This window comes from Ictidomys tridecemlineatus, chromosome 5 (assembly GCF_052094955.1).
Source record: "Ictidomys tridecemlineatus isolate mIctTri1 chromosome 5, mIctTri1.hap1, whole genome shotgun sequence".
Classification (NCBI taxonomy): Eukaryota; Metazoa; Chordata; class Mammalia; order Rodentia; family Sciuridae; genus Ictidomys; species Ictidomys tridecemlineatus.
The window spans coordinates 55,547,195-55,570,044 of record NC_135481.1 but is presented as its reverse complement, the minus strand read 5'-3'; the positions used below and the strand labels follow the sequence as shown (position 1 = coordinate 55,570,044).

At 32.6% G+C, this 22,850-nt stretch overlaps 1 protein-coding gene across 6 annotated transcripts in view; it reads right to left on the bottom strand.

Moving 5' to 3' along the window:
* Lrrc9 (leucine rich repeat containing 9) overlaps nucleotides 1-22,850 on the bottom strand; it is an 86,273-nt gene that overhangs the window by 42,317 nt on the left and 21,106 nt on the right. For all 6 annotated transcript variants that reach the window (XR_005729145.2, XM_078050000.1, XM_078049999.1 and 3 more), the window contains 9 exons: nucleotides 19,073-19,228; nucleotides 16,295-16,491; nucleotides 14,937-15,068; nucleotides 12,065-12,241; nucleotides 11,606-11,723; nucleotides 6,940-7,072; nucleotides 4,771-4,893; nucleotides 3,627-3,742; nucleotides 659-871 (listed from right to left, as the gene is read on the bottom strand). Coding sequence is in view for 5 of the 6 variants with exons in the window: in XM_078050000.1 (XP_077906126.1) it covers nucleotides 659-871; nucleotides 3,627-3,742; nucleotides 4,771-4,893; nucleotides 6,940-7,072; nucleotides 11,606-11,723; nucleotides 12,065-12,241; nucleotides 14,937-15,068; nucleotides 16,295-16,491; nucleotides 19,073-19,228 (1,365 nt within the window). In the remaining variant the exon portion in view is untranslated. The remainder of the gene's footprint in view (nucleotides 1-658; nucleotides 872-3,626; nucleotides 3,743-4,770; nucleotides 4,894-6,939; nucleotides 7,073-11,605; nucleotides 11,724-12,064; nucleotides 12,242-14,936; nucleotides 15,069-16,294; nucleotides 16,492-19,072; nucleotides 19,229-22,850) is intronic.

The window sequence follows — 22,850 nt, the reverse complement described above, 5'->3', positions numbered from 1 at the left end:
CCTGAAAGTCAGATATGGAAGTAGGTTTTTACTCATTAGAATTACCCCACTATGAAGTAAAAGTTGTTAACAAGTAACTCAAATTCTGTTAATAATTTTTTAAAGATAGAGGTCCCATTTTCTATTTGATTAATCCTAGAAACGGATTTGAAACTTATTTGCCTTCATTCTAATTATTTAAAGAAAGCTTTTAATTATTCAGAATAAAATCACTTGTTATTTGGAAAGTCACCTCAAGTGGTAATTGAGCATTAAATGTGGCTAGACTAAATTGAGATGTGGTGAGTGTAAAATATACTCCATAATTCAGATTTAGAAACTCTCATTAATGAATTTTCATGTTGATTACATGTGAAATGATAATATTTTATATGTTTGGGTTAAATAAAATATATTATTGAAATTGATTACTTTAAAAAGTCTTTCTTAACATAGTTACTAGAAATCTTAAAATTATGTATATAGTTGTCACAATTCTATTCAAGAGTACTAATCTAGTTTACTTAGAAGTAGAAGTCTAGACACTTTTAAATTAGACAGTATGATGCCTAACTAGCACCATCAGGTAGGTAGTTTAGTATTGTTAGAATTCATATGCTAGATTTTGATTCTAAATTCAAGATTCCTGTCTCTAAGTTTTGTTACTCTTAATACTCACCACAATATGACTGTAAATGTTAGTCTTGGCAAGGGAAAGTATTGTTTTATCATCCAAACTAATAAGTTTTGCTTGGGGCTTAATCTTGGGTTCCATTTTCATAACATCATCATCAACTTTCAAATCTTGGGACAATATTGATCCTTCTGAAATTTTTTTGCTTTCTTCTGGAATAACATTGTTGAATGAAGAAAATAAAGAGTGAGCCTTGACCTAAAAAATTATTAAAAATGTTGAAAAATTGGTTGCTGTATTTATCATTTTGAAAAACAATCTATGTAGAAAAGATGAATTGGCTTTCTTTCCATTATCAGCAATATCTACAATGATCAGAATCACAATAGAAAATCTGTAAGAGTAGCTTAAAACTATAGGCCAAGTATGGGTGTATCCATTCTCATTCACTAAAAATTTCTTAAAACTGGCAAAATGTAACTTCAAATTATTTTCTAACAATGGAAGGAGCTCTAACAAACGTACTAGAAATTGTGACACACAAATCAGAAGACAGACAAAGAACAAATAAGGGCAGAATATGACCTCTAACCAACACATGCAAGAGAGAATCACTTTGAAATCAGATCCAGAGAAACTTGATATTCAAAGTGAAAAACTAAAAAAGCAGGATGATACCCTAAGTAATTACAAGAAACTAAGTAATTACAGTGAGAATTGTGAATGAATCAGCGAGAACTACAAGAACAAACAGCTAGCTCTAGAAAAAACAAAATAGCTTATCAGAAAATTTTTAAAAATCTGGGAGAATAAAGCATCTATAGAAAACAGGAGGGTAAACATTTCAAGGTTAAAGCAAATACAATCATAAAAATAAAAGTATACAATTAATGCTGAGAAAAAATAGATGGGCAGCAGATCAAATAAGTAATCTGGAAGCTAATATTGAGAAAATCTTCTAGAACAAAGAATTAATAAATGAAGATATAAGAGTAAAAGTGAAGACAGGGAGGGCTTAATAGAATGGAAGAGAAGAAATAAGAAACTAAAAGAAAAAACTTCCCAGACTCGAATAAAGAATTAAATCACCAGATGAAAAGAGCCCGTTAAATGGCAAGCAGGATGATGGAGCTAAGGCCTTTGCTAGCATAACTGAACAGTCATAAGAGTCGTAGGTTTTTATGCATTTTCCTAAAATAATAAATCTCATTCATGATAGAAATATGTAAACATAAATGCTCAGAACTATCTTTAATAAGAAATAGTAAAGATCTATATAAAGATAACCACAAGATCTACTCAATTAAATTATCAGGAGAAGCCCAATATTGTCAGTCAGTTCACCCCAAATTAAGTTTTAAATTCAATGCAATTTCAATAAAATCCTAGTAGGATTTAAAAATAGAACCTGACAAGGTGCTTCTAAATTTTATTTGAAAAAGAAAATGTTCAAGAATAGCCAAGAAACTTTTTTTAAAAAATGAGTGGGGGTAGGAGGCTAATAATAACACAAACAAGTGTAGTAAAGTTCAAGATTAGGCAAAGTGATCAATGGAAGAGAATAGATATCCATAAATAGATTCCTTATATAAGAAAATAATTTTAATGATAAAGATGACATTTCAAAATACAGCAAAAGAGAATGCTTGACTAAGTAATTTTTAAGAAAATAATTTTGGATCACCCCTACCTAACATAATAAAAACAATTTCTAGATGGGTTAAGAAAGCTAAACATTTTTAAACAAGCTATATGAACATTGAAAAAATAAAGGAGAAAATTTTAATATCTGACAAACAACATAAAATTCAGAATCTACATAGGAAAAGATTGAGAGAGCTGACTCTTTAAAATTAACTTGTAAATTACTAAATTAAAATGATAAGTTTTTGTTACAAACAAAAGACAAGTGACAAAAGTATGTGTAACATATGTATACAAGATAAAAGATTAATAGCCAAAATACATATAAGAATTTTTCCAAACAATGTGCAAGAGAGTCTAATAGAAAATGGTCTAAGGATATAACAGGTGATTCATAATACTATACACATTTTTAGTCCTAAAGAATAAAATGTCCTATTTTTGGCTCATCAGAGTGGAAGGGGAGGGAGAGGAGGGGGAGGAGGAGGGGGAGGGGAAGAGGGAGGAGGAAGGAGGAGGAGGAAGATACGAGGAGGAGGAGGAAGAAGATAGGGGGAGGAGGAGGAAATACCCTGACAATATCTTATGTTGGTAAGGATGCAAATAAATAATCACTATCACACACTGTCAAAAATTTGTAAAATGGTCAAGTCTTTGTGGAAGGAATTTCAAAATATCTAACAAAATTTAAAATGAATGTATCCTTTGACTATCCAAGTTTTTTACAAATCTATCCTGTAGAGAAATTTCCACATGTATATAAAGATGCACCCACAATGTTTGCTGAAATAGTGTTTTAAATAGTAAAACCTAGATATAACCTATATATATTATAACAGGTAATGAATAAATCAGAGTATTACTGGATGGTATGAAGTCACCAAAAGAATGAAGTATATATATATATATGTGTGCTAAAGTGAACTTAAGTCTGAAACATTGATTTTTTTAAAGCAAAAAAAAATCACTTAAGACTTAGAACTTGATTCTACTAAATAAAATAGTATATGTTGTTATATATGGAAAATGCATAGAAAAAGAATTGAAAGCAAAACTGTTAGTAATGGATACACTGGTAAAAGGGAATGGTGGGCATAGAATGAAGGCAGATTTTTGTATTTATTTGTCTTTAATATAGTTTGAATCTTTCCCATTGATAATACAGTCTTATGTATTGAAAATATTTAGGTATTATAATGACTTGTTTTAAAAATTAATTACTTCACAGAATAACCATTATACATGCATACACACATGCACACACCCATATATATATATAGGATAAACTTGGCATAACATTATTAGACTTCAAATTACTATTCTGTCCTCATTTAAGGAGTTCTTTTATAAAAAATGTAACAATTCATACCACTGTAATGTACTCAAATTCAACGATGTATTCTGGCAAGACAAGGTCATGATCAAAGACAAACCACTTGCACTGCCGAAAGCCACAATCACAATTTCTTTGTCCCACAATAGAATCTAGAATAAAAACAAAACCAAGTGAAAAGTCTTCAAAATAAAACAGCCTACACCTTTTCAACCTTACATAGATTAATAATAAGTTATTATCAATAGCTTCCAAAGTTTTTTTTAAAAAACTTTCCATTCCCCCAAATAACATTTTTATTCTATAAATACTATCATCCTTTCACTACTTAAACTAAGGCTCAATTTTATTCATCTCTCTGCTCCTTTTTTATACTTTTACTTTAGAATTGAAAAATATGGCCATGTATTTTTTCACAAATGTATTACTCTAAATCTACTGATAAAAGTTAATTTTTTTTATCCCTTGAAAAATAATACATTTATATACACAAACACACATACACACATATACAATCAACCTTCCATACCCACATGTTCTGTACCCATGAATTCAAACAACTGCAGTCCAAAAATACTTTCAAAAAATTGCCTGTACTGAATGTGTATGGACTTTTTCTTGTCATTATTCCCTAAACAATACAATATAACGGCTATTTACTTAACATTTGCATTGTATTAGATATTATAAGTAATATAGTGATTATTTAAAATATAGGGGAAGGTTGCATAGTTTATTTGCAAATGTTATGCCATTTTATTTGTATTTTTGTGGGTGCTATGGATTAAACTCAGGGCCTTGCACATGTTAGGCAAATGCTCTACCACTGAAAGCAGCCCTCCATAGCATTTTATATAAGGAACTTGAGCATCCATGAGTTTTGGTATCTATCAGGTGAAGGTCCTAGAATAAATTACTCACAGAGAGAGAGAGAGAGATAATCCTCTGTGTGTGTGTGTTCACCTACAATATATAATTAAATTTTGCAAAAATAAACTATGCATGCAGAAAAATAAATGTCTTGAGGTATGGAATAGAAAAATTAGTAGCCAGAAATAAATGTTTTTTACAAAATTTACAAATCTCATTAGGTGGACGTTAACTTTTAAGTATGTGCATTAAATATAAATGCTTTGCATTCAGAGTAATGAAAGCATATTTCTTTTTATGGCAGACATACTTAGTAAATATTTCCGAGGAACGAACACTGAGTTAACCATTGGATAGTTGGCTTGATTGATAACTTCTTGTTCCCGAGCCTGAACACTCTGGCCAAGAAAAACTTTCGTAATGAGGAGGATGCCTAAATATGAAAAAACATAAATCACTTTTAACAAGAAATAACCTTAATTGACTCGACATATGTTGTAAAGGCAGAGATACTGCATAGCATAAAGCACATAGTTGATATAAAATAGGAGCTCAATAAATATTTGTTGAATAAACAAATTGGTTATAAGAGAATCCTGTGATTATGCCAAGCAAGGCTTTATAGAAAAGAAACACTTAGCAAGACCATATCTCAAAATAAAATATAAAAAGTGTTGGGGATGTGGCTCAGTGGTTGAACACACCCTGTTCTCAAAAAAGAAAAGAAAAAGAAAGAAACAACATAATAATTTAGCATTTTTTAATTAAGTAGTCTAAAATAAGAGGTTTTTTGGTTGTTGTTGTTAAATGAGTAAAATTCATCTCTGTGTCAAGTAACACCTGGCATGTACCTTAAATCCATAGAAGACATCAAGTATGCATCTACTGAATGGATAATCATTTCTTTTCCCTTTAGATTCTTATGATCCTTAGAATTCAATTCACTAAACATGAATGCCCGAGAATCAATGAATCTGAAAATAATTTCTAATCACGGTGCATAAAACATTCAAATGTTTTTATTACTATGTACGAGATATTAAATATAAACTGCGAGAACTTAGTTTTTTTCCTTTGTGTGTGTTAATGTGTGTATATGTACATGTGTGTGTGTGTGTGTGTGTGTGGCACTGGAAAAGTTCTATGACTAAGTTACACCTCAGTCCTTTTTTAATTTTTATTTTGAGACAGGATCTCACTAAATTACTGAGTCTGGCTCTGAACTTGCAGTTCTCTTGCCTCAGTCTCCTGAGTAGTTGAAATTACTAGTATACATCACTGTGCCTGGCGTCATGAGGTTTTTTTAAAGGTGGAAACAGAAGAATGATAAAAAGCAGCAAATGGTTTTGCAAAGTAAGAAGTTCTATCTTGATTCAGTAATCATCTTAAATTTCTTATTAACCAAATGAAGGACTACAAAATACATGTCATTTAATTCAACATGAATCACTTTAGCAGAGCTATAGTTTGGAATCTAGAATATCATTTTTACAGAATTACATTTATGAGTATCCTATATTCAGTAGGTTTGATGGTTAAGACCAAAGAATAAATGCCCCTTACTCCCTGATCTCATCTAGTCTCCCTATCATAATTTATTTGGTACTACTCATTAATATTTCATGTTTATAGTCCTTAGGAAAATTGTAATTTAACATTTATTTATGTGATTATTAATTTTTGTAACCACCATAAAGAAGAAACTGTCTGGTTTGCATAGACTGTATCCCTATGACCTACCTGTGCCTAGCACAAAGTAAGTATTCCATAAATACTTGTAGAAGTAAAGATAGAACAGTGGAAGAAAGTGAGGCAAGAGAGAATAGGATAGCTGTGAATAAACTCAGAAATGTCTTATAAATTGATCCTTGTACTTATATAATTACAATATGTATTTAAGGTACAAATAAAGTAGGTAATTGTGAATAAATTAAAATACCAAAACTCTTTTAACTTCTATAAGACAACTTATAAAGTAATACGTACATTTCACAATTTATCTATAGATGGTTTTAAATTAGACCAGGTTTTTTATCATCTTATATTATAATGATTCAACACATGAATAAATCATACCTTCTAGAGTGCTCTGATTATAATATATACAGTGCAAATTCTGTTTTCTCTTTCCTGTGAGTTTGGTGTATATTTAACATATATATGTTGAGTTTATTTTTATGACACAACATAATGAACAAAAGCAGGCTGTGTAAAATATATGCGAGTTGGATTAAATATCTGAGTAACAAATGGGTCTCTTCCTACTGATGCTGACACATAATAATCACTCATTAAGTATTTGTTGACAGTGTGGCTAACCTAATGAATGAGAAAATTATGCATTACTACTTTGATAAATATCAAAATGGTTTGAAGAAAATCTCTTGGGTTGATAAAAGCAAGTATAAAAAGGTTATGAAAGTAATGCATTTGAAGACTTAGAACTTAACAGTTTAGAGACACTGTATGTTTGTATTACCGTGTCTGAAGAGCTCATTCTCAAGAGTGTTTTTCTTCTCATCTTTGTACTTTTGCTGTAGAAACTCAATTCGAGGACACTCACACAAACTTAGGCTATTAGCAAGAATAACAGCTTCTTTTCTGAGAGGCAGCTGCAAAGAAAATACAGTTGATTTTTTACAAAATTGATAATACTTTGACTTCAATACAGATGGCTTAGTATTTTATGTTTATGTTTAGGCAAAGAAACCTACAGGGTAGATTCATTGAAAAGAAATAGATAACCTCCAGGTGCAACTTCATCCTGCAAAGTCATTTAAATTTGTAAGTTCATATGCAAATAGATTTATTAAAAAGTGATAAAGAACAAAATTTGTTCCTGGAAAAGCAGCAAGGTCAAGATTGAGAACACTTTTGGTGCAGGGGCAACAGCTTTCAATGAGTACTCTACTAGCAATCTTGTTAACTCCAAAAACAAAGTCCTGTGAGAATGAGATATTACATCAGTGAAGGCTTTATTTACATAATAATTTTTTGGTCTAATAACCTACATTGTTTTCCAGAAACAAAACATTTCTTATTGTGCTTATGCATGGAAATTCTAGTTTGCATTGTGACTAGTTTAATTTCTTAACTTGAAGGACAAGTTGTTTGCCACAGGGAAAAAGAAAGAAATAGCATTTTATTAAAAAGAAACATAACACTGAGTTGTTTAGGAGAATCGCAATGCTTCATTTGGAACATTTAATCTATCTGGTAACAGGGTTTTGTTTTGTTTTGTTTTGTTTTTCAAAAGCACTGGGGATCGATCCCAGGACCTCACACAAGCTAGGCAAGTGCTCTATGATTGTGCTACACTGAAGCTAGTGTCCTCTGTACTCCAGCCAGCCCTCTACCTTACAAAGACAGCCAACCAAAGCCAAATCCCTCATTTAAACTATTTACACAGCTGTCTATTGACTCAGAGCCCATCTCAGAATGCAAAACATATGTATTTATCTTTACTCTTTGGATGAATTTCATGGCATAGAAATCTAGCATATCTGATCTTCTATATGTTTCTCAGTAATGGTTCCCCCATTTCTAGGATTTCACATTGAGAGGAGTTGACAATATTTCAAGAAAGGAATCTCTATACTGCTTTCCAGATTAGCTACACCAATTTGCAGTCCCACCAGCAATGAATGAGTGTGCCTTTTCCCCCACATCTCGCCAACACTTTTTGTTGTTGTATTCTTGATAACCGACATTCTGACTGGAGTGAGATGAAATATTAGAGTTGTTTTGATTTGCATTTCTCTAATTACTAGAGATGTTGAAAGATTTTTTCATAAATTTCTTGATTGATTGTATATCTTCTTCTGAGAACTGTCTGGTCAGCTCCTTAGCTCATTTATTGATTGGGTTATTTGAGTTTTAAGTTATTTTGGGTTATTTTTAAGTTATTTTTGGTTATTTGGGTTTTAGGGTTATTTTGGTATTAAGTTTTTTGAGTTCTTTATATATCCTGGAGATTAATATCTGATGTGTGTGTGGCAAAAATATGCTCCCAAAATGTAGGCTCTCTCTTTACCACATTGTTTTCCTTTGCTGAGAAGAAGTCTTTTAGTTTGAATCCATCCCATTTATTGATTCATGATTTTATTTCTTGCACTTTCAAGAAGTCTTACTAAGGAAGTTGGGGCCTAATCTGACATGATGAAGATTTGGGCCTACTTTTTCTTCTATTAGGCATAGGGTCTCTGGTCTAATTTCCAGGTCCTTGATCCACTTTGAGTTGAGTTTTTTGCATAGTGAGATATTAGGGTTTATTTTATTTTTGCTGCATATGGATTTCCAGTTTTTCCAGCACCACTTGTTGAAGAGGCTATCTTTCTCCAATGTGTGTATTTTGGCGCCTTTGTCTAGTATGAGATAACCATATTTATGTGGGTTTGTCTCTGTGTCTTCTATTTTGTACATGTCTATTTTGATGCCAAAACCATCCTGTTTTTGTTATTATAGCTTTGTAGTATAGTTTAAGGTCTGGTATAGTGACGCCTCCTGCTTCACTCTTCTTGCAACCACCATTTGACTCAGCTATCCCTCTCCTTGGTCTATACCCAAAGGACTTAAAAACAGCATACTACAGGGACACAGCCACATCAATGTTTACAGCAACACAATTCACAATAGCCAAACAGTGGAACCAACCTAGATGTCCTTTTATAGATGAATGGATAAAGAAACTGTGGTATGTGGCTTAGCAGTAGAATGCTCTCCTTGCATGTGCGAGACTCTGGTTCGATCTTGAGCACCACATAAAAATAAATAAGTGAAATAAACATATTGTGTCCAACTACAACTAATATATATATAGTGAAATAAGTGAAATAAGCCAATCTCAAAAAACCAAAGGCCAAATGTTTTCTCTGATAAGTGGATGCTAATCAATAATGGGAGGGCATGGGATGAGCGGAGGAACTTTGGATTGGCCAAAGGGGAGGGAGGGGGAAGGGGAGGGGGCAAGCGGATAGGAAAGATAGTGGAATGAGACAGACATCATTGCCCTAGGTACATGTATGATTGCACAAATGTTGTGACCCTACTTTGTGGGCAACTAGAGAGGTGAAAAATTGTGCTCCATTTGTGTACAATGAATCAAAGAGTATTCTGCTGTCATGTATAACTGATTAGAACAAATAAATAAAAAATTAATAAAATTCCAAAAATTATTTCAAGAAAGAAGGGCAGATCAGTCAACTTTAAACTCATGGTAGTGTATGTCAAGAGGTAAGACATGTAACAAAAAGGAAACAATGACAGGACAATTACAAAAATAGGAGAGCACTAGTGAAATCTCATGAGTGCCAAAGGAGAGTTTGAAAGGGAGAGAGCTCATACAAGAGAATGTAAGTACAATCAATAGCATCAAATGTTTCATACAATAATGATAAAATATAAAAACTGGTCCAAGAACTTTTGGGGTAATTTTAATAATACATTTTATTTAATCTACTATAACCAAAATATTATCATTTATGACCAAAAATTTAGTCCTTTTTCTTCAATAAGTTTTTGAAAACTGGTGGGTGTTTATTTCACACTTATTAGACTCTCAATTTAGGCTATCCTTATTTCTAATGCTCCGGTGGCTGTTCTAGCGAACACAGCAGCACAGAAAACTATTGGGAGAATTAAAATAGATAGTTCATCTCATTTAGGAGATGCAGGAGATGAAGCACTCAACACAGAGTCCGGTGGGTACAAAACACACAGGAAGTGTTATTTCTGTCTTTCCCCACCATCTTTAACAAGATGGTTTATAATTTTCAGAAGTGAATATGAACACTTTGTCTTCTAAGACCCTGAATTCCTCACCTCTTATTTACCTTCCAGAGAGTACAAGAGCATTTTTACCACCATCATCCAGCTAGAAGTATCACATCTCTGGCCTGAGCTGCCACAATAGTACTCCCACATAGTGCCCTGCCATGTCTGCCCCTACTCCCTCCATTCTCCACTGAGCAGTCAGAATGCATTTTTTATTGTGACAAACTATACACAAGATAAAATTCACCATTTTCTTTATTTAAGCACATAACCCTGTGGCATAGGTATATACATATTACTGTGCAACCATCACACCACTATTCAACTCCAGATTTTTTCATTATTTCAAACTGAAACTCTATATCCTTCAAACACTAAACCCCCATTCTCTCATCTCCCCCAGTCCTTGGTAACATCTATTCTACCTCTGTCTCTATTTTGGCCTATCCTAATTAGTTCATATACATGGAATTATGCAATATTTTCATTCTGGCATCCAGCATATTTCATTTACCAAAATGTTTTCAAGTTTCTTCCATATTATAGCATGCATCAGTATTTTGAGTGTCTTTAGCTGAAAAACTTTCCATTACTTGTATATGCCACCTTTGTTTATCCATTCATCCGTGGACACACATTTGGGTTGTTTTTACTCTTGGCTATTTGAATAGTGATGCTATGAACACTGGTGTACAAGGATCCAAAAACTTTTGAATGCATTATTTCACTAAATCCTACCAATAACTCTGCAAAATAGATAGCAATATTATTCACATTTTACAGCTAGGAAGAAATAGGCACAGAGATGTGAAGTCAAAGCTGGTGAGTAGTAAGGCCATAATTCAAATGCAGCATGATATGAAAAGGATTGGAAAGCACTGTTCTATGAAGATATGCTATTGCTGCTTCATTAAGAGGGTGGAGGATTGAGAAAAGCAATGTGGGAAAAGTGAAGTAAAAGAAATGGTGGCAGTAAAAGGAAAGATAAACCAGGATAATAGCTAGAAAGCACAGTAGAGTTAAGGTAATGATTATTTAAATATAGAGAAGACCCTGGAGAGTTTACAATAGATTAAAGATTCACAATGGATTTATAGCCAATTAAAGGATATTTCAAAAATCATCAAAAAAGGATCACAACATAAAAATAAGATGCCTAGAGGGATTAAGCAGAATCAGGCAGATAAAGTGATTAATGGATTTACTATGCTTTAATCCAAAAAGGAAAGATGCTATATTTTCTATGATGTCATTAAGCTTGTGAAACAGCAGACACTTGCTATAAATATGGATGAAAGGATTGGGAATCATGCTTAACCAGTGGCAGATTTGCACTTATTAAGAAGAAAGCATTGTTCTAAGTGACATGCTACCTTGCTTGTCTCACTCTCTTTGAATCCTTTTTCAAGAATTTGTAGCAGATGCTTTTTCTTCACCATAACTTCAGGATCAAAAACATAAAAAAGGCACTCCAGCATCTTGCGATAGGTCCTTAAGAATAATTGAAACAGAAATTTTTTTAAAAAAAGGTTGAGAATTGATTTCACAAATGTTTAGTCATAGATAACCCAATGGTGTATCCATGGGGATATATTCTGTTCACAATGGATATTCCAGGGTCATTATTAATACCTCCACCCTACTACTCTTACTCTCAAAAGGAGGCCCAATGTGGATAAATTATGAGGTCATCCTACACATGGAAGATGCACTAAGAGGAAGTGTTTACTAAAAGGGTATATCATCAATATTGTTGACTTTTAAAATAAAGAATTTTTACAAACTAAAGCCAGACTTTTAAAAATTGTTCATTAGGAAATTTAACTTCTTACTCTGTATCATGCATGCTTTCGTGATCCAAAAACTTTTGAAATTTCTCTTCAAATTTTAGTCTCAGAATACGGTTGTTAACTTTAATGACACGTTTTACTTTTACTCCTGTAACACCATAAGTTCTGAAGTCCCATGTACAGAAGCGTGATAGAATTAATTCATAGCAGGAATTAAACCTATGTGAGAATACAAAAAAATACATGAAGAAAATAACAGATTTTCCTTAAAATACTTAAGAACACAAAGTTACATATAATAAAAGTTATGGCTTTTATTTTATGTTTTTTGCTAAAACATAGAGTAGGGGCTGGGGTTGTGGCTCAGTGGTAGAGTGCTCACCTGGCACCTGTGAGGCCCTGGATTCGATCCTCGGCACCACATAAAAATAAATAAAATAAAGGTAATTGTGTCCAACTACAACTAAAACATAAATATTTCTAAAAAAGACATAGAGTAGATCTATTTTGGTTCAAACTGGGCATACTGATTCAGTCAATAAAAGGATGCTAAAATTTCAAATACAGTTTAAAAAACCTCTTTTATTATTATTATATATTTCTTTGACCTAAAAGGCATGTTAGTTGAGTAATCCTCCCTTCCTGAAACTGCTTTTAGGGTTCAGTGAAACCTACCTGTTCCTGGATTTCCTCTTATTCACTGCCCCTTCACAGTTTTCTTTGCTGATCCTTTTTTAAAAATCTCTCTCTCTCTCTCTCTAATGCTAAGGTTTGAGCCCATAGCTTTAGCATGCTAGGCAAGCATACTATCATTGAGCTACTCTCCTAATACTCTGCTAGACTTTTAAATGTTAGGTTTCCTCAGAGACCAATATTTGGCTTTCTTATTTCCACAAACACTCTTCCTAGATAACTTCATTTGGTTCCTTTGTTTTATATACATAATAAATTACAACATTTTATTTCTAACCCTTTATCTAACTTAACTGGATATGCCCAGACTTGAATATCCAGCTACCTACTTATCCACTCTCCACTCATGTAAGATGTCTTTTAAATCTAACTTATCCATCACCAGATCCTAAACATGTTCCTCCCATTTCCGGATATGGCACAACAATGTATAGCTTAGGTCAAAGCCTTACCAATATCTAGTTCTGCATTATCAATTTATGTCTCCCCATAAAATATCATGCTTAATATAATCCTCTTTCCTTATCACACTGCTACCATCCAAGTCCAAGTCACCACTATGTCTCAGTTGGACTATTGCAATAATTTCTTAACTGGGGATATAGAAGTAAAAGAGGCAGTCTTTCTGCCTCTATTAGTCCCCTATTCCAAGAGGAGTAGATACAAAATGTTAGTAAATCTAAAAGTAAAATAATTTATAAACTGATAAGAGCTCTAAAAAAAGGAAGGCTTGAATGATCTTTCAGATAAGATAGTTGGCTTGAGAGCAAGAGGAGGAGGAGGAGGAGGAGGAGGGGCCAGTTATGGGAAAATTCCAAGAACAAGTATGTACTGGAGTGCTTGTTAGCTCTCTGCTTCCCTCACCTGGTCAATTATAAGATTATAATCCTGTTTTTTAAAGTTGGACTGAAACTAAAGATAAAATTGAAAAATTAAATTATTTTGACAAGGAAGTAAGTGATTCTGAATGGAATATATTTGCCTTCAATGACATGTCTAGGTCCTTACCTATATAATCAGGGTAAGCATGAGTTAAAGTCACAGAAGTGGGCTTTCCTGTGGGTGGTTTCTCCATGACCCTAATATCTGAATTCCTAGTCTACCTGTTTTACTAACAAATATTTATTTAGTGTACCCAGGAACTGACCATCATTCCTCTCTTAGAATTGAGAAATGATTTTCTCAAACCAAACCAATACCCAGAGGAGATCACAGTATGTTAGAAGTGATAATAAGGGTGAGGAATGCAAAGTTATACTGGGTAAAGGAAGCAGAGCAAAACCATTTACATAGTATCATGCATTCTTTAAGAATAGTTAAGCACACAGTTTATCTGAATCAAAAAGGTTAAAAGGATTGACAGTAATTTAGAGACATTGAATCTTTCACTATAGGTAGAAGGTCTGAATGCAATTTGGAAGGTGGCAAATACTACAAAGGTTTTTGTTTGTTTTGTTTTTAACAGAGTATTTTCTAATTGATTAACAAATTCTGATAACCTGCTACATGCAGCAATGATATACTATTAAAATGTCTTCAACCTTGGCTTGTGGCAATAGTGTAAGCAGATAAACATAGAGGTAAGAAAATAAGTGTTATGATTTAGATATGAAGTATCTCCTAAAAGTTCATGTGTGAGACAATGAAAGAAACTTTAGAGGTGAATGATTGTGTTAGGAGGATCTTAACCTAATTAGTGCATTAATACCCTGACAGGGATTAACTGGGTAGTAACTGTGGGCAGATAGGACTAGAGGATGTAGGTCAATGAAGCAGTGCCTATGGGGTATATTTATGTCCTTGTTGAGCTCTCTCTCTACTTCCTGGTAGCCATATCTTGAGCCTCTGACTTCCATCTTACTCTTCCATAAGGATGTCCTGCCTTACCTCAGGCCCTGAGGAATGGAGTCAGCCATCTATGGACTGAGACCTCTGAAACTGTGAGCCCCAAAATAAACCTTTTCTCTTCTAAAATTGTTCTTGTCAGGTTTTTTTGCTATAGCAGCAAAAAAAAAAAAAAAAAAAATACAACCCACCACCACCACTACCACCAACAACAAAAAAAAACAAACTGACTAGTTTCAATTAGTAGCTGAATATGCTGTATGAGAAATGTTTTGAAAACAGGACATTTTTAAATTATAAATTGATATTCTGGCTGGTGATCCTATGTACTTAAAGTTATTTTTTAAAATCATACTTAAATTTCAAACAGATTTACCAGTCATCAGATCGAGTGCCTTCTTCAAAATGGATGTTTCCCACAGTCTCCAACTCAATTAGCAAAAATGGGATCAATAAGCCATGACTTTTCTTTTTTTGTTTTACTTCAATGCGATAAATTGCCTCAATTCTATTAAAGAAAAATAGATACATCAACTATTGGAATAATCTAAAAATCACGACACTAAAATTCACAATAGCTTTTTAAAAAATGTTAAAATATACACTTCCCCTTTAAAAAGTATTTTTGTGGTTTTGCTTTATTTTTAGTGTGTTATAGTTATACATAATGGTGGGGTTCATTTTGGCATATTCTTATATGCATATAACATAGTTTAATTCCATTTCAATCCCTAGTACTACTCCTTCCCTACCTTCCTCCCATCTCCTGATCCCCTTCCTCTACTGTATAGATCTTCCTTCTATTTATTTATTATTTTTAATTGATACATTAAATTTATGTATAAAATTGGGATGCACTGTGATATATTCATACATCACCTAGCATAATTTGGTCAGCTTCATTCTCCAGTTCTTCTTTCTTTCCCTCCCTCTCTTCCCCTTGGTTCCCACTTCTATCCTACTGATCTCCCTTTTGTTTTAGTGACATCCCATTTTACTCTATTCATTTTCTCTTCGGCTTCACATACGAGAGAAAACTTGTTGTTAACTCTCATATTTAACTTGTTAAATAAAGCCCAGGATATTCTATTTTTGGCAATTAAAATCACCTTGAAATTTATGAGTCTCAGAACAATAATTCCAGGGTGAAAAGACTGTCCTGGCTCTAATACTCCAGCTCTCAGATCTTAGACAAGTCATTTAGCCTTTTTTATGCCTCAGTTAGATAGCAATGTTGATAGTACCTATATATTAAAATGCTGTTTTGAGGATTATATGTAGAACTCTCAGTAAGAGATTCTAACATGCTGCCATTAAAATTATTATAGGGCAAACTCACTTAATATACTTACTACCTTAGCAAATAAAAATTATAAAAAGTAAGAACTATGAACTAAATAAGGACTATATATGTTCTTTTGCTGGGTCTCATCTATTTGGTGAGTTTTTGCACCAGTAATGCTTTATTGCTTTTAGTTTGGAGCCCTAAGAGCAACATCACACAGTCATTCAGAGAAAGCTCATTTTTTCTAATTAAAAGCTGCAAAACAGTGTATGCCAGCTGTGAACCAATAATGCTTATATGTACAAGGAATGGAAACTAAGAACACATTTCATATTTTACTTCATACTATAATTCTTTTCCATCCTGAATAAGGGAACTGAGCAATTCATAGGCCCAAACATTCTTATTCTCATGTTTCAAATCTGAACTAGACAATTCATTAAACATACTCATCTAGTTTTTTGTTCCAGAATGTTACCCTTTCAGTCAAGGCATTTAGTTTGGTCAGTATCTTCTGATGAAGAGTTGGGTCTTCTGTGACAGTTTCATGATTTTTTGGCTTTTCAACCTCAGTTAATTTATTGTTATTGAATCTATCACTGTGCCCTTTGCCAGATCCTTTGAGTTCAGCCAGTTCCCGTTCCAACTGTTGAAAAAAAAATGCCAGAGAGCAAAATAAAAATAAAACATGTCAAAGGCAAAGTTTGAATTCAGATTAATTTTTTAGTGAGATATAGCAAGCAGTCAACTTAAATTAACAACAATGAAATCTAGGTAATAAATAAGCCAAGCTTCATATACGAATGTCAAACACATGATTTCATCTTTGATGCAAGTTTGGTCAGCTAATTTCTCTTGAACAAATGTTGACCTTAGATACTTGAAATAGGACAGCTCTCAATTGAAAGAAATAGATTGTGAAATATTATTGAATTTGCTTACGCTGAAGACAAAGTAAGAATAAAAATAAATGCTGGTTTTGTTATAAATAAAAAATTAAATTTCAAATAATATAATTTTTAACATGTCTCCTTTTCAATTTTCAATATTTTTTCCAATTATGGGCTCTGGAAGAAAGGTTAACCATAAAAAAACCCTCAAAGTTTGTACACAGCAGTACACCATTTTCCGTTTGCATCAGTCCCCTTATGGCTCAAAACAGCAATGGTTTGTTTTTTTTTTTTTCAGATTTTGATATATTGTAGCTTTAGTTCATAATGAATTTTTTGCATTAACTTGGATATGTAAAAACATTGTACTAAATATTATTTATATTGATTACTTAGGCTTTGAGCACTCTCAAAATTTTGGGCCCAAGGCAAGAGCTTCATTTAACTCACTCTAATTCCAACCTCATAGGATTTCAGGATAAATTGTACTGTACATAAAATAAAAAATTTATGCATTATGTATATTTCTTTTCTAAAACAGCTATATCTACCTATTGAAAACAAATTAGGCATATTTATAGAAGTGTCAATAATCTACATAATCAATAGCTATTGTTTTTTACATTGAAGATTTTACTTAATACAAGTGAAGCACTGTTAATCTGAAAATTAATCTCAAAACACTCTAAAATCTTAAACTTTTTGGCACATTTTAGATTTTAGATTTTCAGAGTAGAGATGTTCAGTAAAGCCTGTGCAAATATTCCAAATCTAAAACACTTTGATCCTGAGCATTTGGATAGGGGATATTCTACATTGTATGTGCATTTACATAAGGAAATGGAAAATATGACTTTCATACATTGTTTTTCTGTGCTTTTTATTCAAATAATTTAAATTTTTATTAATGGTTTACTTTAAGAATATTTTTCTGATTATAAAAATTAAAACCTGCTCATTTAGAAAAAAAATTATAACTATTTCAAATCCTTTAATGGCTATATATTACTCCATCTTAAGAGTAACTTTTTTTCTCTTGTTAAACAGTCATGCAGATTCCAAGTTTTTATTGTTATTAATAGCATAGTGATGAATAACCTCAGAATAGAGTGCTAGCAGTAGATTTACTAAGCCAAAGGCTGTGAGTATTCTTAAGCTGTTAATACATGTGACCTAAGTTACGTTCTCTTTGATGGTGTATTGTGTATCATGTTCACGTTCACCAGCCTGCATTCTGTCATGTACTTATGCTTTGATAATTTTATAGGTAAAAATGTTTCTTGATATCTTAATTAGCACTTGGAAATTAATGACTGAACTCTTCTTTCAAGTGTTTATAAAGTCTTTTTAAAATTTCTTCTCTTAAGTGCTATTTTATGTACTTTGCTCAGTTTTTATATTTGGATATTTACTTTCCATCTTGTTTCACTTATGAGTACTTTTTTACTAAGGATAAAATCCCTTTGTCCATCATGTTTGTTGAAAATATTTTTTTCAGATTATCATTTGCTGTTTAATTAAAATGCTTTTAAGTACAAAAATCATTTTACTTTGTTATAACTAATCTCCGTTTTGTTTCACTGTGATTTCTAGTATTCCTTTTTGGTAGGCTGAAGTGAGCTAAATACTTTATATATTTATTCTTGAATTTTTTCATGTTTTCATTTTTTTACATTTAATCACCCCTGCCTCATTTACCTTTGGTAAAATAATACTAAGAACTCCCCTACTTCCACATAGCTTGACTATTTTTCTAATGCCATTTGTTGAACAATCTGTTATTTCTTTATACTTTTAAAATGTTCAATAAATTTTTATATATACAAGGGGGTTTTGAGGGAAATAATCCTTAATTTGGGGGATCCAGCTTAAAAAAGGAAATCCAACTTATTCTAGATAAAAGCCACCCATAATTTACTATTAAAGTATGGCTTGATTTAAAGTTCCCACTGTGTTGTATGGCTTAAAAGTATTCATAAAGGAATACCTTAGCACAAAAAAAATAAGAAAATGAATTTTGAGCACAGCCTGCTGGTGTCTAAGAGAAATGCGGCTGAAGTAAGTCTAAGGGTTCTCTATATCTCCAAATCACATTGAATCACATAGCTTTTTATAATTTTCACCACTATGTGAATCTATATCTTTTTTGAATTGCAGATTTCTAGAAACAGAATGCAGCTTAGTCAAGTGTCTGGAATCAAAACATTTTTAGAGCAAACTTGACTTGAAATTCAGCATTTAATATTTTATATACATATACACATATACAATTTTACTATCTTGTCTGTCAGTTATCTTAAGATGTAGCTCCTGAAATTTTGCATTATTAAGGCTTACATTTTTTTTCACAAAGCTGAATAATTTTATTCGTTCTTCTGGCAACTTCTGCAATTTGCATTTTCTATCATTCAGTTTTTCAAGGTCTTCATTAAGATGCCTCTGAACAGTTTTTATACGCATATTGTAATACATTATTTTTTTCATTGCTGTGGTCTAAAAGCAAGAAAGAGATCAGCAAAAACAAATTATAGGTAATTGTTCTATATAACAATTTAAAAGTTTTGTTAGTTCAATTAATAACAATAGCAGCAGTGACAGCAGCTTACAGGGTTCTATATTTAAATTTAATATGCAGAATATAAAATTCCAAAGATTCTTTTTATGGATAATATTTATGTATGAGGCATATTCACCTTTATATCCAGTATGACAACACACAGACACACACACACACACACACACACACACACACAAACTATAGATAGAATTAAATTTATAAGAGAATCTTTGAGTAATGGTACAGTACTATTAAAGAAAACATAACAACATTATTCCTATGTGACTAACTTAGGGAAAAATAAAGAAATACAAAGGAATTAAAAGTAAATGTAATATTAATGCATTCTGTAAAATCCTAAAAAATTGAATTTAATTTCGGTTTTTCCAAATCTATAAAAGGATGCTTTACATGAACTGGTTTTAGACTAAGCAAATGACTAAAATGTTAATCTAACCCAATCATTTTTAATTCCTTAATTCTAGTGGGTCATCCTGTTATTAATAAGCTAAACATGATAATTTAATTAAATCCATCATTATGAAACAGTGCTTGCGAGTTGTAGTAGCCGAAAAGAACCATCTGAGATGAACATAAACCAACTAGGTATTCTGTAAAAATGGTTTTAACCTGGTTTAGTGTTTCTCTTTACCAAGAAATAATAGTGTTTTCTCTTTACCAAGAATAAATTTGAAGACTCACAGTTGTAGACGTGTATTTTCTCTGAGTGAAGGCTCTTTTGTGTGTGTGTGTGTTTTTTTTTAGTACAGAGTGTATAATCTAGATCCCAACAGAATTATTTGGAATAAAATACAGAATAGAAATAATATATGGTATGCTGAAAAGGCCAAAAGAATTTCCTTTCCATGTGCGTAAGAAGTCTGCAACTGAAATCACTAAATTCCTCTGCTAAAAATAAGACATTCATAACTTAGGACAGACGAATAATGTTTTAGTATGATAATAAACTAATTTAAAAACCCCTGATTTAAGAGGAACTTAATTTCTGAGGTACAAATGAATCAGAAGAAAAAACTGTAACTTAACTGTAAGTTATTTTCAATAACTCTGGTATAATTGCTTGCCTTTAAAAAGTTTTCCTTACAAAATTAATCTAATTAATGCTAAATTCAGTTGCATGTTTGTATTAAGACTACTTTGGTCCCTTTGCTTCTTTGATGGTCAAAACCAATTAAAAATCATACAGAAGTATACTTGAGTATGGTTTCATAGCAATCATTTAAAAATTTCTTTTTGTAGTTGTAGATAGACAGAATACCTTTATTTATTTGTTTATTTTTATGTGGTGCTGAGGATTGAACCCAGTGCCTCGCACATGCTTGGCAAGCACTCTGCCACTGAGCTACAAGCCCCAGCCCTCATAGAATCATTTTTATAGAACCTAACAATTAAGATGGACTTTTATGCATATTAACTCATTGGATCCCTACAATAATCCAGTGGTGAAGAATAGAGATTTTATTTCTCATCATATTTTAATAGTTCAGAAAACTGAAGTTCAGTGAGTTGAAGGATCTTCCTTAAGAAAAGGCAGGGATTCAATTCACGTCTTTTGATCTGAACCCACATTTTCTTCTTCTATCTCAGGCTGACTCCCTGGTAGTCCTCCTGGTAGGTTCTGTCTTTACTTGCCACTTGTCATATGCACAAACTATTTCATAGTCATGGGTAAAAATCTGAAGAACCAACAGCACTCTGTTGAAGAGTTTACCACAGAGAACTGCTGCAACTTGACATCTTATGAATGATAATAAAGAAAGCATTTAAAAAAATCTATATCAATGGAATATTACTCAGCATTAAAAGAGAATCAAATTATGGCATTTGCAGGTAAATAGATGGAGTTGGAGAATATCATGCTGAGTAAGTAAGCCAATCTCAAAAAACCAAAGGCTGTATGTTCTCTCTGATAAGTGGATGCTGATCCATAACAGGGAGGGGGAAGGCATGGGGAAAATGGAGGAAATCTTATTAGGCTAAGGGGAGGGAGGGTGGGTAGGTAAAGTGGGAAAAGATGGTGGAATGAGATGGACATCATTACCGTAGGTACATGTATGACTGCATATATGGTGTAACGCTACATCGTGTACAACCAGAGAAATAAAAAGTTGTGCTGCAATTGTATACAATGAATCAAAATGCATTCTGCTGTCATATATACCTAATTAAAATAAATTAATTAATAAAAAAATCTATATCAAGCTGGGAGTGGTGGCATATGTCTGTAATCCTAGCGACTCAGGAGGCTGTGGTAGGAGGATCCTGAGTTCAAAGCTAGCCTCAGCAAAATACCAAATGACATACTACTCATCCACAACATTCCCTTGTAATTCATCTAGCCCACAAGTTTAAGTACCATCTTTCTTCTTGCAATTCTCATATTTATCTCTCTAACCTGGAAAACTCTCTTAAAATAGCAGACCCACACATCCTCTTTGGATGTTCAAAGCCTGTTCAAACTTTACATACCTAAAATTAAATTGTTATTCTTCCTCCTAAATATATTTCTCCCATACTCTTCCTCTGTTTTTCAAATAACAACTCACTCTTTTAATTGCTCAGGCTTATAAATTAGAATTATTCTCTACTTATTTCCTCTGTACTTCATACCCAATAAATTCATCAGCAAATCCAGATGTTTTTCACTTTATAACTACTAACAGAATCTGACTACTTCTTTTATTGTCTTCCACTAACACCCTGTATTGAAACATCTGCATCTCTCATCTGAGTTACTGGAATAATTTTCTAATCCTCTGTTCTTAATCAATTATCCAAAGAATTCTTTTAAGACACATCTTGTTCCTTCTTTGCTCAAATTTTTCCAGTGGCCCCATCTCCACAGTAAAAGCCAAAGTACTTACAGCATTCTACAGAGTCATATATAATCTGGTCCCTGCCACTCCCGTCTTCATCCCTTAGTTTTCTTTCCTTCAAATACTCAGCTTCAGCCATAAGCTTTCTTTGTTGTCCTTTAAATAGGCATGTTCCTGAACTAGGGATTTTGTACTTAGTGATCCCTGTTTAAAGCTCTTCCCCAGACATTCACATGACTTGCTCCCTCACTTGTTTCAGGTTTCTGCTCAAATATTGCATTATAAGAAAATCTTTTTCTGACAATTCTATAATAAAAGAGCCAATACCCCTTTCTCTGTCCTTATTAACAACCTCTTTTCATTTACCCTTGTTTTATCTTTTTTCCATACCATTTATGCTAGTCATTTGCTCATTCAGTTGCTTATTATCTGCCTTCTTCACTGGACTATATGCTCCAAGAAAGCAGGGATTGATTTGCTTACTCTGCATCTCCAGTGACTTAAACTGTGGCCAGAATATAACAGGCATTAAATATTTGTTAGAGTAATTAGCCAATCAACTAATTTTTGTAGAGCATGTTCACTCTGTTTACTTTTATGGAATCTCTGATATAAAATTAGAGATAGTAGAAATTTTAAAAAATATGGTTGATACTGTGAAGTTTTGCAGGTGTTTTTTTTAAGCGTTACTAGAGAAAACATTCCTTCCTGGGCCTCCAAT